This window comes from Dromiciops gliroides, chromosome 6 (genome assembly GCF_019393635.1).
Source record: "Dromiciops gliroides isolate mDroGli1 chromosome 6, mDroGli1.pri, whole genome shotgun sequence".
Classification (NCBI taxonomy): domain Eukaryota; kingdom Metazoa; phylum Chordata; class Mammalia; order Microbiotheria; family Microbiotheriidae; genus Dromiciops; species Dromiciops gliroides.
In genome coordinates, this window is record NC_057866.1 from 113,867,012 (window position 1) to 113,887,094 (window position 20,083).

Below are 20,083 nucleotides of genomic sequence, written 5' to 3' on the forward strand. Positions count from 1 at the left end.
CTGTGGAGTCTAGATGCAGATTGATCCATATTATTTCTACTTTTTGTTGTTGTTGTTGTTGTTTTGGGGGGTTTTTTTTTGTTTCTTCTTTTTTGAGGTTTTTGCCTTTTGTTGTTGTTGTTCTCTTCCTCCTCTATCAATGAGGGTTAAGTGACTTGCCCAGGGTCACACAGCTAGTGTCAAGTGCCTGAGGCCAGATTTGAACTCAGGCCCTCCTGAATCCAGGGCCAGTGCTTTATCCATTGCACCACCTAGCTGCTCTCTCTGATTCTTCTTTCACAATGTGACTAATACAGAAATATGTTTAATGTGATTGTACATATATAACCTATCTCAGGTTGCTTGCTGTCTTGGGGAGGAGGGAGGGAAGGAGAAAAATTTGAAACTAGAAGTCTTATAAAAACAAATGTTGAAAATGATCTATATGTGTAACTAGAAAATAATAAAATACTTTAAAGTTTTTTTTTTTTTTTTTTAGTGAGGCAATTGGGGTTAAGTGACTTGCCCAGGGTCACACAGCTAGTAAGTGTTAAGTGTCTGAGGCTGGATTTGAACTCAGGTACTCCTGACTCCAGGGCCAGTGCTCTATCCACTTCACCACCTAGCTGCCCCCACTTTAATGATTTTTTAAAAAGCCAAAAAAAAAAATGCCATTTCTGTACCATGAACCTGCTTTTCATTCCAGTTGTTTATAAAAAAGATGCATACACATAAATGTATCTTTCTTATGTGTGGAGTGTGTATGTGTGGTTTACATGTTGCTTTCAGACCTATTTTGCTTGTCTGTGCTTACTTATAAATTCTTTTCTATGCATTTAAAGAAATGTTAAAGGTAGCCCTCTTTTTGCTATTGCTATTGCTAAACCCGCTCTTCCTCCAAACCCCTAATTAAAAACAGAGAAAGGGGGCAGCTAGGTGGCGCAGTGGATAGAGCACCGGCCCTGGAGTCAGGAGTACCTGAGTTCAAATCCGGCCTCAGACACTTAACACTTACCAGCTGTGTGACCCTGGGCAAGTCACTTAACCCCAATCACCTCACTAAAAAAAAAAAATAAAAATAAATAAAAACAGAGAAAGAAATAGGAAAAAAACCCCAACAAATCCTTGTAACAATAAGCAAAACGAAGCCACACTGTGGCAACATCGACAGTGCTTTGGCTCTTTCTGCACTTAAAAAACTAATTAGCAAGCTCCTATTTTAGGCATTCCATGGTCACAAAACGTTTTTTTTTTTTTTTTGGTGAACATTGTTTAATTTGTCAGTACATAGTGAAAAGAGGGAGGTCCCTGTGTTCTTGTGATTTACAGGGTTAAGAAAATTGATCTGTAAGATGAGGGAGCCTGAATGGCCTCCTTAAGGTCCTAGAAGTCCCTTCTACCTTCAAGCCAATGGTCCACATGTGATTTCTGTCTAATAATAGTTATCCCTTGTTGAAGTAGGATTGAATAGGATTTTCATCCTATTGCTTTAGAAATAACATGTAGTTTTGTAACAATAGCTATAAAATATAATATCTAAAAGTAAAGATGGGAGGAATTCCCTACAGTGTTAGTATCAGAGGTCTGGACACTAAGTAAATGTGGGGGGGAGTCCCATACATGGTTATTAAACCTGAAGCTGCTTATTTGTATATTCCACTCATTTAGGAGAAGTGATAGAGATTGTATAAGAATAATTACATTTGCATATTTGTAATTATAGTCTTTAATCATCAGCAAAAAATCCTATTACTGTATAACAAACCTGCTTCAAAATAGTTGTGCTTTTAGATAGTGCAATTTTCAGTATGGCTAATTTTGTGTTTTTGGTTTAGAAACAGGTACCACTTGTATTTGAAAAAAATTGTGCTGCAAAACTAAAGGAGAAGCAACTCTTGAAGATGTTCCCAACTATTAACCAAAACTTTCTGATGGATATTTTCAAAGACAACAAGTGAGAGCTAAAATAATTTCCTACAACACTTGATGTGACCATTTGTAAAAGACATATGCTTTAAGATGTTTGTCTTTTAATATAATCTCAAAATTAAAATGGAACTTTAAACACATTTTAGTGTAGTGGATAGTATAGCCAGTTCTTACTGTTGAAGAAATTCTATATAGCTTTAATTTATATTTGGAAAAAATAGGTGGGTTTAGATTATCTGGTACGTTAATAAAAAAACCAGGCATATAGTAACCCAAGGAGTAACCATTGATTTGGTCACAACATTGTTTTTAAAAATTGATTTCAACTTGTTAAAGGTTACCTCTGTACTCAGTGTTTGATTATTTTTACCAATAAATTCAGTTCAGCAATTGTGTTAAATATCCATTATGTTCAGGTTACTCCTAGGTGTCAGACATACAAATATTTCATGATATGGTCTCTGCTTGTGTCCTGGTTTGGGGGAAATAAGTATAGTATAGTGTATGATTACAAAGTGCTCCAGGAAAATTTGAGAAAAGAGAGAATGCTTTCAGCTGGGTGAGCAGGAAACACTTTTCAGAGAAAGGTAGCACCTAGTAGAGCCAAGAAGGGAGAGAAGAATTTGGACAAGTGGAAATTGAGGAGTGTACTTTAGGCATGGGTGATGACCAATGCAAAATGTTGCACTTGGCATGTTGTATTTGGCAAGCATCTACCAGAGATGCAAGACATCAGCTTAGTCGAGCAACAGAACTACTACTCATTCATCACCAACACCACAGCCTGCAACAAACTTTATCTAGAGAGTTGCCATGGCCACATGTATTCCCTACATATGTGCTTCAGTACCGTTGTCATTTAAGTTTGTATCTATCCCCACCTGGGAGAATACAGCCCATATTTTCTAACAACTATTCTTGCAATGCCATTTGAGTACAAACCTTTGCTAAAGAGTTGTGTCTATTGGCTGATTCTTTAGGGGAAGCACACAGTGGAGGGACTCTAGCTACAGTATTATCAAAATAGCCTTCCATAGGGTTACCCTTACAACCAGAGACAGCTAGAGGTGGTGCAGTGGTTCTCAAGTCAAGAAGACCTGAGTTCAAATCTCACCTCAGATACCTACCAGCTGTGTGACCTTGGGCAAGTCACTTGACCCCGATTACCTTAAAATATCCAGGCACATTTCCAATCATCCTGATGTATATCTTGCTACAGGACTGAGATGGCTCTGGAGGAGAGAATGAGGTTGGTGACCTTGCACAGCCCTTCCTCAGTTAAATCCAATTCAGTGCAAGTCATGACATCAACTTGATGGCATGGTCCTTTTCAAGAATGAAGGACACGGGGCGGCTAGGTGGCGCAGTGGATAGAGCACCGGCCTTGGATTCAGGAGTACCTGAGTTCAAATCTGGCCTCAGACACTTGACACTTACTAGCTGTGTGACCCTGGGCAAGTCACTTAACCCCCATTGCCCCGCAAAAAAAAAAAAAAAAAAAAGAATGAAGGACAAAGAACAACAACAACCTCTACAACCAAACTGCCATTGCCCAAATGTGTTGGGGTGGTTAGCTCAGAGGGATATTTTTAACAAAGAATAGAAAAAGAAACAAAAGATAGGATTGCTTTGTGTCACCTTCTCAAGCTTTTTTACCTTTGTGTTTGTTTATATACATGGGTTTGTGCTGTTCTGGTTCTGCTAATTGTGTTTTGCAGAAACATAATTTATTCTAATGCTTATTTTAAGTGGTATCTTCCATCTCTTGACAGTATTTATATTTTAACTCCACAGCTACTGTTTAGAACAGACAGTGCAGTTTCTGAATTGTGTCCTTGAAGCAGATCCTGTAAAAACTGTCGTAGCCCAAGAATATAGTCATCAAAATGAACCTGCCTCTTCTTATAATATGCAGAAGTCTAAAGAGAAGAAGGTATAGTACTGTCTGCCTTGGAGATGATGTCAGAATTATCAGATTCCTTCTTTCCTTCGGTAGTGAATCTGTGATGTCATTTGTGGGGACTCCTGCACACATGCAGATCAGAACTTAAACCAGTGCCATGTCCCTTGTCTGGCCTGATTTCAGTGTGAATTTTTCAAAGGTAAATTTTCATGGGGTGGGGGGAACACTTTTTGAACACAGATACAAACATACAGATTTATAGAAGTTAGAGATCTTTATGCTCAGAAGAATAAATTATAAGAAGGCAGAGAAGGCAAAATGATTAATGATTTTATGATTCCCTTTTAAATTAAAGTGAATTTGAGTTTTGTCTTAATAATTGACAAGTGGAAATGGTGGAGTTGCACTTCAGGCACGGGGTGGGGTGACCAATACAAAGTGTTCCATTTGGCATGTTGTGTTTGGCAAATGTCTACGAGTTATGCAGGAAGTCAGCATAATTGAACAGCAGAATTACCGATCCATCAATAATACCACATTGTGCAAAAAACTTTATAAGAAACTTCAGGAAAAACAAAAGGACATCCAGGACATCCAGTTTGAGAGTTGAGAGTTACCATGGCCACGTATCATTTTTTTTTTTTTAACTGAGGCAATTGGGGTTAAGTGACTTGCCCAGGGTCACACAGCTAGTGTGTGTTAAGTGTCTGAGGCCAGATTTGAACTCAGGTACTCCTGACTCTAGGGCCGGTGCTCTATCCATTACGCCACCTAGCTGCCCCATCATTTAAAAAAATTTCTATTACTATATTTGTTTTTATATTTCCTAAACTGCACCCCCCCTTTGTTCCCCAAGAGCCATTCCATATAACAAATCATATTTTTTAGAAGAAATCAATAAAATCAAATCAATACGGGAAAAAATCTGAGAATACACACAATGTTTCATCCCCCATGAACTTTTCCTACCTCTGCAATTGAGTGAGGTAAAGTGTCTCTTCTTTGAGGCCATGCTTGTTCTTTGTAATTTTGCAACATACACTTTTGGTGTTTTGTGGTGCTTCTTTCTGTTTACATTGTTGTAGTCATTTTTTGTTTTGTTTACCTTATTTTGCATTAATTCATATAAGTTTTCCCATGCTTCTGATTATTGATATTTGTCTTTTTTTATAGTTTCCAGTAATATTCTTTTACATTCATGTGCCACAGTTTGTTTAGGCATTTCCATATCAATTTGCATCTACTTTGATTCCAGTTCCTTGCTGATCACTGAAAGTGCTACAATAAATATTTTGGCATAGATGCAGGTTTGCTTTTTACCAATGGTTCCAATCTTTTTTTTTTAATCTTTCTAAAAGCTATTTTCTTGTCTTTATAATTATAATGATTAGGGATTTTGCCTTTAGAACTGATCATTTTTGGGGAGAACTTTGTACCCTTTAATGTGATAAGATACATTCCCAAAACTGGGACTAAAAGCATATTAGTGGAGCAGCTAGGTGGCGCAGTGGATAGAGCACCGGCCCTGGAGTCAGGAGTACCTGAGTTCAAATCTGGCCTCAGACACTTAACACACACTAGCTGTGTGACCCCGGGCAAGTCACTTAACCCCAATTGCCTCACTAAAAAAAAAAAAAAGCATATTAGTGACCCTCATTTTCCAATTTACTTTGTAGATAATATTCACACACTGGAGACAATCTGACTCAAAAGTTATATAGTGTTTTCTGAACAGGAAGATTAAAAGAGCCAAGAAATACATTTAGTATTTAACTAGAAGCTCTGTAGAGTTAAACTATGTTTTCTATTTTCCTTGTTGACTTACTGATTAACTTTTTTCAGACAAAGAAATCCAAAGAGACGGAAGATATACCAAGCGATCCATCTTTCCAGGATTTTGAGTACCCTAAGTATGATGACTATAGGGCAGAGGCTGTCCTTCACCAGCAAAAGAGACTGGAATGCTATAGCAAGGCAAAAGAAGCTTATCGCATGGGGAAAAAAAATGTTGCCACATTTTATGCACAGCAGGTAAAATGGACAATTATTAGGGGGTTTTTTTGGTGTTTTTTATTTTTTTACTGTCACCATTTTCTAAAATATCTATCCTTTAAGCAAAATTGTTCATTAGTGTTAGTGTTAGAGTTCTGTGTCTGGCTTCTTTGAGATAAGATGATAGGAAAAGAGAGGACTTGAACCAAAAATGGAGCAGAAGCAAATTGTATAGGTGACTTGCAGAGGTTCATACTAGTAGGTCAGAGCTTTAATTTGTGGTAGAGACATTTGGGAGAAATTGAGAAAAGTTTGAAGGTGAACAATTGCCAGGCTCAGATACTGGTCCAAATTCTGCTTCTGGGTTGAAAGAGTGCCATAATCAAGGACAATTGGGGAGAATATAAAAAGGGAGTAGAACCTGAACAAGTAGAATGATAATGGGAAGGTAGTTGACAAGACAAGGCAAGCAGGAAAAGGTAAGTGGAGCAATTAACAGGTAATTGATAAGAGTAGATTTTTGGGTGAGGCTAATTGGAGAGGTTTATTGTGCCAGCCTTAAGGGAATGTGGGTGTAACTAGAGTTGTTGAGTCTAAGAAAAAGGAAGTTAAGTAGAGATGATACCTTATTTAGAGATGAAATTATGAATTTAAAAAATAAACTTTTAAACCTTTTTGTTTTTAAGAAAGCTCAAAATTCCAACCATTATGGAGATTCAGAGAAATTTTTCAGTGATTTGAGTTGATGGGTGAGATTTTGGTATTTCTCCCTAGTCTGAGTGACAGTTATTTGTGTTCCAGATGTAGGATGGTCTCCCTTCTGGAGAAGAAAGGGTGTAGGGGCTAAAAATCCTATATTCTCTAGATTGTTAGGGAAGGTATTTCCTAAAGCAAATAAAAATGAGATTTAAGTGGGCAAAACAGAATCTGAGATGGAAGAGGTATATCTGAGACTTCATGGGATGAAATCATGGCTCTGGATGGATACTTAATTACTCAGAAGAAGCAGGATAGCTAAAAGATGATGGGGGTAGTATTATATACTAGGAAAGTGAGAAAATCCAGGAACCAGAGTAGGGAAGTACGGTAGAAAGTGGTTTTTTTTTTTGTTTTGTTTTGTTTTGTTTTTTTTGCAGGGCAATGAGGGTTAAGTGACTTGCCCAGGGTCATTAAGTGTCAAGTGTCTGAAGCCAGATTTGAGCCCAGGTACTCCTGAATCCAGGGCTGGTGCTTTACCACCGTGCCATCTAGCTGCCCCCAATGGTAGAAAGTGTTTTGAAAGTCAATGGAGAAAGAAACATTTTGTCATAGACTTTAAAAAATACCAGGGAAAACAGGACCAGCCCTACAAGATTGGAAAAGGGTATTTATTGTCCCAGTTTTTTAACAAAAGGGAAGAGAATAGAGTGAGGAAACTCTAGATATGCCCATAAGCTTTCAATTCTGGAAACATTGAGAATGGATCATTAAAAAGAAGGTTGCTGATTCATCTAGAAAAGGAAAGAACCAGCTTGGCTTAGTCAAGGACATGTCATACCAGACTAAGTTTGTTTGTTTGTTTCTTTTTTTTTCAAGGATTACTGAACTAGCACTTGAGAGAATTGTGTGACTATGGTTTACCTTTGTTTTAGATAAATTTCTCTAGCGACTAGTGTAGAGAAGATGCAGAGATTTGAATTAGATAATAATACAGTTGTATGGATTTAGACCTGGATGGCCAGACTCAAAAAGTAGTTAATGGTCCAGTGTCACTGTGACATGAGGTCTCTAGTAGAGTATCCCAGGAACCTATGTTTCACCTTGAACTATTTTATGTAACATTTTAATCAATGACTTGAGTGATAAAATCATTTATCAATAACTTAATAAAGAGATAGATAGTATGCTGATCAAATTTGCAGGGATGGGATAACTAAGAAATAATGACAGTCAGGATTAAAAATTCAGCAGTAGGCTGAATCTATTAATATGAAATTCAGTAGGGATAAATACAAAGTCTTTCCTGTTACCAAAAAATCATTTTCATAAGTGTATGATGGGAGGGGCAGCTAGATGGCGCAGTGGATAGAGTGCCGGCCCTGGATTCAGGAGTGCCTGAGTTCGAGTCCGACCTCGGACACTTGGCACTTGCTGGCTGTGTGACCCTGGGCAGGTCACTTGGCCCCAATTGCCTCACCAAAAAAAAAAAAAGAATAAACAAAGTAACAATTAAAAAATAATAATAAGTGTATGATGGGGTGACTTAGTTAGACTGAAGTTCTGGGAAAAAAATTTCGGGTTGGGAGACAACAAGTTCAATTTAATAGTAAAGGCTGACATTGTATAGGGCTTCAAGGCATACTAAGTGCCTAACAGTGATCTCATTTGATCCTCACAATCCTGAAAGGGATGTGACTTGCCAAGGGTCACATAGAGTCTGAAGCTTGAATTGAATTCAAGTCTTCCTGACTCCTAAATCCAGCTCTTTTTTAGTGTGGTAGCTTTCCTCAGGCCCTTCACTATTGTATATTCCCATCTTTCGTCTTTTTTGCTGAGTTGTTGGGTATAAAGTCTCCGAATTGCTTTGAATAGATTTTTCTTATTTGTGATTTGCAGCAGTCTTTCACATAGTTTTGATTCTTTTGATTATTGTTTATTCATATCCTTTGAACTCTTAAACATTAGGGAATGTTTATATGTTTATAATGTTTGTGTATCTGTCATTATCAAGTCCATCAGAGGCATGACATAGTACATAGAAAGCTTTCTGGGGTTGGAACTAGGAAGACTTTTTTACTTTGGTGATTGCCTCTAACCATTTTTAGGTTAAGAATATTCTTCCTGACCATAATTGTGAAAGTTGCTTTATTTTATTTTTTATAATGATTATAAAATTATAAAATTGATATGTAACCTGAATAGTAAAAATCATATCAATTTTGAGCTAATTGTGGTATGTTGTGGTATATTGGGTAAGGTGTTCTAAATTTAATTTTTAGAAAACTGCTTTCTAGTTTTCATAAGTTTTTGTCAAAATTCCCTAAATACTTTTTGTTCTCCTGTTCAACATCAGGGAATATTAAATGCTAAAATTGAGGCAGATACTACTAATTCAATCCATGAACACTAGCATCTTCTTTAAAAAGCATTCTGTAAAATTGGAACATTAATGCATTGTTGGTAGAGTTGTGAACTGATCCAATTATTCTGGAGAGCAATTTGGAACTATGCCCAAAGGGCTCTGGGGCTGTGCATAAAACCTTTGACTCTACCACTACTAGGTCTGAATCCCAAAGAGATCATAAATAAGGGAAAAGGACCCACATGTATAAAAATACTTCTAGACGCTCTATTTGTGGTGGCAAAGAACTGGAAATCGAGGGGATGCCTGTGAACTGGGGGTTGGCTGAAGAAGTTGTGGTATATGAATATAATGGGATACTATTATGCTGTAAGAAATGATGAGCAGGCAGATTTCAGAAAAACCTGGAAAGACTTAAATGGACTGATGCTGAGTAAAGTGAGCAGAACCAGGAGAGCATTGTAAACAGTAACTGCAACATTGTGTGATGATTAGCTGTGATACATTTAGCTCTCCTCAGCAATACAGTGATCTAAGACAATTCCAAAGAACTCATGATGGAAAATGCTCTCCACATCCAGAAAACAGAACTGTGGAATCTGAATGCAGATTGAACCATGCTACTTCTATTTTTTTTTTCCTGAGATTTTCCCTTTTTGTTCTGAGTCTTCTTTGACAAGATGACCAATGTGGAAATATGTTTAATGGGATTGTACATATATAACCAATATATATAACTTGCCAATTTGGGCGGGGTGGGGGAGGGAAAGGAGGAAGAAAAATTTGGAACTCAAAAAAACTTATTTATTTATTTCGAATTGTATTTTTCCCAAATTACGTGTAAATACAAATTTTAACATTGATTTTTAAAACTTTGTGCTCCAAATTCTTTTCCTCCCTCTCCATCCATCCTTTAGAACTCAAGCAATTAAATATAAGTTATACATGTGTAGTCACGCTAAACATTTCCACATTACTCAGGTTGTAAAAGAAAACAGAAAAATAAGCTTTAGGAAAAGGAATAAAAAAAATTATTCTTCAATCTGTATTCAGATACCATTAGTTCTTTCTCTGTAGATGAATTGCATTTTTCATAAGTCCTTCAGAGTTGTCTTGGATCATTGTACTGCTGAAAAGAACTAAGTCATTCATAGCAGATCATCTTACAATATTGCTGTTATTTTGTATACAGTACATTTCACTTTGCATCAGCTCATGTAAATCTTTCCAGGTTTTTCTGATAGCATCCTGCTCATCATTTTTTTTTTTTTTAGTAAACTGCATTTGTATAGTACTTTAAAGAGAGATTTCCTTACAATAAACCCATGATGTTGATTATTGCAACAATAATAGATAACATTGCTATAGTACCTTATACCTGGCAAAGAACTTTCTTCACAATGGCCCAGCAAACGAAGTAAGCACCATACATTTCTTCATCATCATTATCAGTCACCAATACCATTCTCATCATCACCCTCCACATCATCTCACATTGCTCTTGCCTCTGCTTCAAATGTTTTTCACAGTTACTATTGCTGTATTTCCCTCCATCCTATTCCTTCCCCATGATATTTACTCTATTTTCTATCTTCTTTCACTGTATTCCTCCTTTTCCTATTCCACCCTATTCCACCAAAACACTTTTGGTGTTTTGCTTCTGATTGCCCCTCCCCCAATTTGCCCTCCTTTTTTTCAAACCTCCCCTTTTAACCCCTTCCCCTCCTACTTTCCTGCAGAGTAAAATAGATTACCCGATTGAGTGTGTATGATGTTCTCTCTTTGAGCCAATTCTGATGAGAGTAAGGCTCACTCACTCCCTTGTACCTCTCCCATTTTCCCCTCCATTCCATAAGCTTTTTCTTGCTTCTTTTATGTGAGATACTTTACCCCATTCCACCTCTCCTTTTCCCTTTTTCCCAGTGCATTCCTCTCACCCCTTAATTTAATTAAAAAAAAAAAATCATCCCTTCATGCTCAACCTATGTTCTCTGACTACTATATTCAGCTGCCCTAATAATGAAAAAGTTCTTATGAATTACAAGTATCATCTTCTCATATAGGAATGTAAACAGTTTAACCATTTAATATCCCTTATGCTTTCTTTTCCCTGTTTACCTTTTTTTCTCTAGGGTCTTGTTTTTAAAAGTCAGATTTTCTATTTAGCTTGGGTCTTTTCATCACAAGTGCCTGAAAGTCCTCTCTTTCATTGAATTCCCATTTTTCCCCCTGAAAGATTATAATCAGGTTTGCTGGGTAGGTGATTCTTGGTTGTAATCCCAGTTCCTTTGCCTTGTGGAATCCAATCCTTTAATATAGAAGCTGCTAGATCTTGTGTTATCCTGACTGTGGCTCCACCATACTTGAATTGTTTCTTTCTGTCTGCTTGCGGTATTTTTTCCTTGATCTAGGAGTTCTGGAATTTGGCTATAATATTCCTGGAGGTTTTCATTTTGGGATCTCTTCCAGGAAGTGATTGGTAGATTCTTTCAATTTCTATTGTACTTAAGCTCTTTTTTTGATCATGGCTTTAAGGCAGTCCAGTAATTTTCAAATTATCTCTCCTGGATCTATTTTCCAGGTCTGCTGTTTTTCCAAGGTGATATTTCACATTGCCCTCTATTTTTTCATTCTTTTAGTTTTGCTTTATTGTGTTTTCTCATAAAGTCATTAGCTTCCATTTGATCAATCCTAATTTTTAAGCAATTATTTTCTTCAAAGAGCTTTTGTATCTCCTTTTCCATTTGGCTTTTCAAGCTATTGACTTTTTTTCATGACTTCCTGCATCACTCTCATTTCTCTTTCCATTTTTTCCTCTACCTCTCTTACCTTATCTTCAAAGTCCTTTTTGAGCACTTCTGTGATCTGAGACCAATTTATATATTTTTCTTGGAAGCTTTAGATGTAGGAATTTTGAATTTGTTATATTCTTCTGAGAGTGTATTTTTATCTTCCTTGTCACCAAAGAAACTTTCTAGGGTCCGCATCTTTTTCTGTCTTCTCATTTTGCCAGCCTGTTTCTTGACTTTTAAGTCCTTCTTAAAGTGGGGCACTGGTTCCAGGGTGCACTGTCTCAAACTTCAGGGGCTATGATTTAAGGAGATGCACATTCACCACTCCCCTGGCCTGTTCTCTGGTCTGCAAGTAACCACAGGCCTGCTTGCCCTCTAACCTGGAAGAGAATCCTGTTCCATTATGTCTGTAAGTTCTAGCATGCCTGAGCCCCCTCTCCATTTGGGCTGCCACTCAGGACTGCTTCCTGGATCCTAGCTTGGGCCGAACAACAGAGTCCTGCCTTAGCGCCAGTAGAGACCCCTGTATTCTCCCCCTGGCCAACTGCTCGACCCCCTCACCATCCATGGGCTGAGTTCCAGAAGCAGCTGCAGCTTCAGCCAAGAGGCTCCTCTGGAGCAGCCTGCCTGGGGCTGGATCTGCGTAGCACTGCCACGGGGCTGTGTTCCACTCTCACTCCAGCACAACAGATCTTTCCCACCTACCTTCTAAGCCATCTTTTGTTGGAAAGTGATCTCACCCTGTCCTTTTGTGGGTCCTGCTGCTCCTGAAATTGTCTTGTGGCATCATTTGGATGGGTTTTGGGGGAGAGATCTGGGAAGTCACTGCCTTTCCTCTGCCATCTTGGCTCTGTCCTCAGTGGACTTTGGAACTCAAAATTTGATAAAAACAAATGTTGAAAACTATCTTTACATGTATGTGAAAAAATACTTTAAAAAAATTGAAATTCTAAATCTTAAAAAAAGCATTCCCCTTATTTATTTTGAGAAATTTTTTCCCCTGCATATTCATTTTGATTATCACTTCTGATTATGATATGCTTTTATAAAGGGAAAGTCTAATGTCTGTAATTCTAAGGTCAGAAGTATTTTGCTTCTTGGAGGCAGAGAGGTATGGGTTTGGATTGTATCTAGTTGGTCTCATTCTGGTTATTGTTAATTTAGCAACCATACAGCAGGGGAAAAACGTTGTTGTTTCAGTGAGTTTTATTAGTTTTATTAGCTCACTAAAGCTAAAGTTTTTTAGTAATTAAAAAAAAGCATATCTGTATATGGGGGGCTCATAGTATTTTAAATTTTAGCTTCATTTGTCTTGTTCTTGTTGGGCAGCCTTTTCTTGTGGATCTGGTTAATTTTTTCTGTAAGGAGAAAAAAGTCATTCATCTCAACTGGTGATATATTTATAATTAAAGGGTAGTCTCCACGAGGAGAAGATGAGAGAAGCCAACCATCTTGCTGCTGTGGAGATATTTGAGAAAGTCAATGCTTCCCTACTACCACAGAATGTTTTGGACCTCCATGGACTCCATGTAGATGAAGCCATAAATCATTTAATAACTGTATTGCAACAAAAAACTGAAGGTAAATATTTAGTAATCACTTTTCAGCAATGTATGTATCTCTTTGCATTTTAAATTCATTACCATTTTATCAGGAGGTGAGTGTTTTAGACTTATCATTGGATTTACTCTTTTGGTTTATAATTGCATTGATCAACATTCTAAAGTCTTTCAAAGTATTTTTTTGTGATGTTGTTATCTGAATAAATTGCTCTACATTTGCATCAGTTTATAGAGATCTTCCCAATTACCTCTCAGATTGTTCATTTTATTGTTTCTGTGGCCCAGTAATATTCCATTCTATTTACTTTCCACAATTTGTTTAGCCATTCCCCAATAGGAAGATCCTAGTTCCCCTTTGGTTTCTAATTTTTGACTCATGAAAAGAACTGCTTACAAACATATTTGTATATATATGGATCCTTTTCCTCTTTTTTTAAATTTATTTTGGAGGCTAGCCCTACTAGTGGTATAGTTTGGTCAAAGGAATTTTGAACAATGGCTTGTAAAAATTCTGGTAGGAGAGCACTAAATGAGTGCCACAGGCATCTTTTTTGTTTTAATCATTTAGTGTTTTAATCAGTGATTTTTTTTTTTTTTTTGCAGGGCAGTGGGGGTTAAGTGACTTGCCCAAGGTCACACAGCTAGTAAGTGTCAAGTGTCTGAGGCCGGATTTGAACTCAGGAACTCCTGAATCTAGGGCCGGTGCTTTATCCACTGCGCCACCTAGCCGCCCCCTATTAATCAGTGATTTTGATAAATATGTTTGAAGGCACAAAACTGTAATCAGGACAGAATCAAAAGTCAATTCATGATCATTAAAATTCACGATAGGGAATGGGGGAGACAACAGTATTAAGAAAAAAGGCTGACTGGAATCCATGACTTAAATTGCTTGCATAGAGTTAGTCAGTCCAAAGATCTCTTCAGTATGAAATTCCGAAGATGTAAGCAGAAATCATTTTAGTCAGGGAGAAAAAGGGAATTGCCATAAGATACACAGGGAACTCATTAATAAGATGTAGATAATGGAAACAAAGAAAAGAGGATAAAAGGTGTGTCAGAAGCCCTAATGTTCAGACTGAGCCATAGAAACAATGGCTACAGTCATTTAAATGGAAAGAACAAAACAATTCTGTGAATGTGGCAGTATTAGAACTTTCTAGCATGTCGTGAATAAAGAGATAGGAGAAAACACTGCCCCCCCACTCTTGTGCGGTGAGAGGTCTTTGGGTGTACAATAATGAATATAGTTTCAGACTTTTTGCGTGTACTTTGGGTTTGTTGATTTCTCTCTCTCTTTCTCTTCCCCCCCCCCTTTTAACTTTTCTTTAAATAAATATAATTTAGGGGGACAGCTAGGTGGTGCAGTGGATAGAGCACTGGCCCTGGAGTCAGGAGGATCTGAGTTTAAATGCGGCATCAGACACTTAACACTTACTAGCTGTGTGACCCTGGGCAAGTCAGTTAACCCCAACTGCCTCACCCCCCCCCCCAAATATATATATATATATGATATAATTTCTTCCCATGTGATGGATTTCTGAGAGGGGGCAGAAGGAATACTAGGAGAAATTGTGATACAGAAAACAAGATATGAAAGGTGTTTTTTTTTTTAAAGAAAGATCATGAATGATGTGAAAAGTCATAGAATTGTCCCCCATTTTTTTAAACAAGTGGAGTAAAGCCTGCAGATTATAAAACAGTGAAATGGACTTTGATTTTTGGCTAAATTCTATAATATTATTAGGGAAGTAGTTTATAAGCATTTAGAAAAGTATGCCATGGATTATAGAATTGTATTTAGAGCTGGAATAGACCTCAGTTCGTCTAGTTCAACCTGCTCGTTTTATAAATGAGGAAAATGAGGCCCAAGGAAGATAAATACTTACCCAAGGAGTTTATTAAATAGAAGAGGGACATGGCCAGATTTATGCTTTTGGAAAATCACTCTGGCAGCTCCTTGGAGCTCTGGGGAGAATACATTGGGGAAGGGAAAATGAGACAGAGAGGCTATGCAAGGCCAACCATGTGTTTTGTTGATTGGTACTGGGTTTTTTGATTTGGTTTTTAAGTATTGAAAAGGCATTGAAAAGAGTCCTAGATTTTGAATTAGAAGACCTGGGTTAAATTCAGACTCGCCCTCACTGCTGGTCTGATCTTAAGCAAATTAAACCTCAGGGCTTTTATTTTCTCATCCTTAGAACAACAAAATCCCATCTGATTCTAGCTCTAAGATCCTGTTATAACAGTTGTGTTTTTTTAAGACTGGGTCTCCCTATCTCTCCCGGTATGAATGTACATGGCTCATTTCCACTACTGATTCCTTAGCCAAATGAGAAAATTGTGAGTGGGTTGAACTGGAAAATGTGAAATTCACAACTTGAAAAATTCACATACGATATTTGCCTCTTAGTGCAGCTAAGGACTGTAATGATCTAGGGGAACCGGCTCAAACAGTGATTTTATTTCCATCTCCATGCCTGAAATGCAGTCTTCCCCAGCCTCTGCCTCTTAGAATCTTTAGTTTCTTTTAAGAATCAGTCAGTTCAAGCTCGACTTTCTATGTGAAACCTGTTGCAATCCATTTTCTCCTTCTCCTCCCCACTGTCTCCTTTCAGGCTAGTAATTTTGTTACTTACATTAGTCCATCCATCCATCCATCCATCCATTCACCCATCCACCCTGACAACCTCGTAAGCTCCCTAAAGCCAGGAACTGTTTGACTTCTGTTTCTTTGTCCCAAGCACCTTGATTATAGACATTTACAGTTGTTTTACAGTTGCTTGAATCTTAGAAATATAGGCTCGAATCTTGAAAATGAGGGGAAAAGGAATACTAGTTTCACCAGAAGGTGAAAGTAGACCAAGTGAGAATATGACAAATCACCAAATACCCAGAGTAGTCTGGGTTCTTGGAGGATGGGGTCATTTAGTCCTGTCCTAATTGTCGCAGTGTTTATGTGAGCGGCAGAGGAAGACAGTTTGGTTATATTTCTAGTAAATAAAGAGATAGGGATAGGGATTGGAATTGATTTCATTAGTATAGAGAACCCCAAGATGAGGTAGGTGGTGCCATGGATATAGTGCTAGGCCTGGAGTCAGGAAGAACTCAGTTCAAATCCAGCCTCAGTCACTTATTGGCTGTGTGACCTTGGGCAAGTCTTTTAACGTTTGTTTGCCTCAGTTTCCTCATGTTTAAAGTAATAATAGCACTTGCCTCCCACCCCCATCCCCTTCAGGGTTATTGTGAGGAACAAATGAGAGAATAATTATAAGACGTGTGCCTGTGTGCCTTGGCATATAGTGCTTTATAAATGTTAGTTATTATTATTCTATTAAACATGATTCATTGGATAAAGAGCTGGTCTTGAAGCTAGAAAGACTTGGATTCAGGTCTTGCATCTGACACATACTGCCTTTCTTTCAGCAAGTCATATGACCTCTTAGTGGTTTAATATCAAGAATCCTTGAAAAGGTATGTTTGGCTCCTGGTAGAATCAAAGGTACAGGTCTGTTTTAGGGATCCCTTTGAATGCTACTCTTAATCAGATTCAATCTCCTGTCTCAGTCCCTGTGTTTCTTTTGTTTTTTTGAGTCATTTCAGTTGTGTCCAAAATTTGTGACCCTTTTTGGGATTTCAAACAGGTGTTGACAGTATCACTACTGGGAATAAGTAAGTGATGCTCTTCTGCCTCAGAGCAAAGGGTGATGTGAGGGTTCAAGGAGAGATGGAATTGCTTCTTCATTCTTCAGTGCTTTATTCCTTGAGTCCCTGTGAAGATTCACTATACCTGGAATTTGCATAAAACACACGTTTTTAATGCATTTGGGGGGTTTTGTCTCAGTCATCGTGGAAACAATTTTTAGTTCTATAAGTGTGAATCTATTATAGATCAAGACCTCTCATGTAAGAGTGAATTTTAACGGTTGTAATTCCTTTTCTAACAGAATATAAGCAGAATGGTGGTAAACCATATCTCTCTGTGATTACGGGAAGAGGAAACCATAGTCAGGGAGGAGTTGCTAGAATCAAACCAGCAGTCATTAAATACCTCACAAGCCACAACTTCAGGTGAGCTTAGATTTCTGTTACAGATAATGAAACTTGAATATACAAACAGGTAAGCACTGATGTTTGTTCAGAACAGGTTCTTGCAACAGTAAATTGAAATGAACTATACTAATCTTAGTGTGCAGTATTTCATGCCACAAATCATGCATATGAATAAGGATAGGAGTTTATATTTTTTCCTATTTCATTGCAATTCCATTTCTAGCCATAGTAAGAATTTTTAAAAGAACACATCTATTGTTCCTCATACTAATCAGATAGGTTGTGATCTTTTGAAAGTTCACATTATTAGAGAAAGATTTTTACTAGAGAAATGTTTTCTAAAATGAAAAATTAAGATTACACATCACAATATAGACTTGCTGTTTGCTTTTCTTGTATTTTGAAGGTCACATATTATTTGGTGACTGAAATGGTGAAAAAGATGAAAATATCTATTTGAAGAGAAATTTGCAGATGAGTCAGCACATTCATCAGTGGGGTATAATTGTCATGGTTACTTCTTTGTAATAAAAATGCCATATTTGTACTAAAGAATATAGAAACATTCATTCTAAGGGTGAAAAGTAATATTTCAGAGTTCAGTATGGAAAAGGAGTCTTCCAGCCAATACCTGTTATCATTAATTCAGAATCTCTTTTACTGACTGTTACTGTTTACTTTTCTGTTGAACAAAGTTCAAGTTCAGCAGAATCTGAGAACTTTATTACCTTTGTCTTCCTGCTGGCATTGACCTTTCATTAGTAACTCCTTTTGAGGACTGATTTACCTCTTTATTTGCAGTCTAAATACAGATATCATGGATTTTATCCATAAGAAAGGAGGTGTCTGTTTCTTCCTTCCTGAATTTAGAAGTATAACTTAGGCCTGGTAATTGAGAAAATAGGATTTAATTAGCAGTTATGCAGTACAGGTGCTACTTCCGTTTCTGAATTATATTTAATTTGACATTAAACTAGAGGGAGTGATAGCAAACAGTCAGAATTAGTGCTCTTAGAATGACAGAACTTGAGGATTTGAAAGGTACTACCTTAAAGGTCATTTAATTCTTCATGTGAGGAAAATATCCAGTGAGTTTATAATGGAGCATGGAGTAGACCCAGAATTTCTTGACGCCTTGTTTGAGATTCTTTCCACTGTATCATCATGGTCATACTCTTAATATGTTGAGTAGAGGTGCTTTGAGATGAAGTTGATAAGAATATATTTTTAAGTTTATTGTAAAGCTGTATTTTGAATCTGTTCTTTCTTGTTTTACAGGTTCTCTGAAATTAAACCAGGGTGCTTGAAAGTTATACTGAAGTGAACAGCTGATTTTTTGTTGTTAAAACTTATACTGAAACCTTTGCAGCAATTGAAATTAACTTTACTGTTATACAAATATTTCCTTGGGAGTACTTTCCACTTTTACAACGAAATAATTTGTGATGTTTTTCAGAACTTGAAAGAATCTTTTTTTACTAATTCTAATGCCAAATATGTTGCCTATCAAAGATGAGAAAATACAGCATCCTTTATTGATTAAAGAATTTTAAAGAAAGTTATTATTGATTACCATTTAAAAGTTTGATGCCCCCCTCAACTCTACTTTCAGATAGAGGAAAAAAAAAAACACCTTTGTATTGCTATTTTAACATTAAAACAATACTTTATAGACTTCCAGGTAGTCTAAAAGGTATAGTTCCTGCCCATCAAAATCTTGTTTAAAAAAAAAAATGAAAAATGACGGCAAACATATTTGAATTTGACATGTCTTATCGTCTTATTTGTTGTTGTTTTTGTGTCCTGCCATATGCCCACAGGTATAAAAGGGACTACTGGGATTTTTTTTTTCCCTGACTTGTGGCACCTCTCTCGACTTTTTCCTGTGTGTGCCATGTGTGAAAAGAGGGTGGGTGGGTGGGTAGATAGGAAGGTAGGTAGCTTAGAGGTTATGTTTCAGTTCTACCCCTCCCATCAGTCTTACTCATGCTCTCCTGCATGATAAGGCAGGAGTGTTTGAAGAACAGATAGACCATATTATTGGGAGATATTTTTTGTTGCTTAACGAAAACTGACCCCTTAAATATAGTATTAAGTATCTTCATTTATGTTTGATATGGATAATGTCTAATATAGTAGGTTGAAATTCTGTTGTCCAGCATAAATTTAGAAAACATTCTTAACTCTAAATGATTTAAAAGAAAACCTTAAAGCTAAATTTTTAACCATATTAAACATAATCTTCAATATTTTCTCAAAGGAAAATTCCAGATTTGTTCCACTCAGTGAACTAGTTGTACATACATACTTTTGTTTAATTATTTTCCATTATGCTGCTTTAAAATTTTGAGCTGAGAAAATTTAAATGTAATTTTCCTTATGGGATTAACCCCCCCCCATTGTAATGTCTTTTTAAAAAAATTATTGTAGCATAATAAATAGGTTTGTTTTTTAAAAAAATAGAATAAATGTTTATATTTTGGGGGGAAAGAGAATTTGACTCAAAGGTAGAAGATATTTTCCACATTTATTTAGCAAACTAATTTTTTAGCTTGAAATATGAGATCAGCAATTCAGGAATCACCTTTCAGGTACTACTTTACTGTAAGAAATTCCCAAGATTTATAGCTATGTCTGCAAAAAGAAGATACATTTTAATAAAAACAGATCCCAGGAGCATCTTGAAGTATTTTTTTAAGAAAAAAAAATACATAAACTATGAATGCATGCTTTTTAAAGGAAAATCTTGCTTGTGAAGTTGTATTTTCGGAAAAAAAAAACTGAGTTTATGTACAGGACCAGAAACATTTTT

General features: G+C 36.8%; 1 protein-coding gene across 3 annotated transcripts in view; it reads left to right on the plus strand.

Annotated features, from left to right (window-relative positions):
* N4BP2 (NEDD4 binding protein 2) overlaps positions 1 to 19,166 on the plus strand; it is a 69,792-nt gene extending 50,626 nt beyond the window's left edge. For all 3 annotated transcript variants that reach the window (XM_043973294.1, XM_043973296.1, XM_043973295.1), the window contains 6 exons: positions 1,815 to 1,933; positions 3,703 to 3,841; positions 5,654 to 5,842; positions 13,069 to 13,237; positions 17,166 to 17,289; positions 18,550 to 19,166. In XM_043973294.1, the coding sequence (XP_043829229.1) occupies positions 1,815 to 1,933; positions 3,703 to 3,841; positions 5,654 to 5,842; positions 13,069 to 13,237; positions 17,166 to 17,289; positions 18,550 to 18,595 (786 nt within the window). In that variant the 3' untranslated portion in view covers positions 18,596 to 19,166. The remainder of the gene's footprint in view (positions 1 to 1,814; positions 1,934 to 3,702; positions 3,842 to 5,653; positions 5,843 to 13,068; positions 13,238 to 17,165; positions 17,290 to 18,549) is intronic.
* Positions 19,167 to 20,083: the final 917 nt, after the last annotated feature.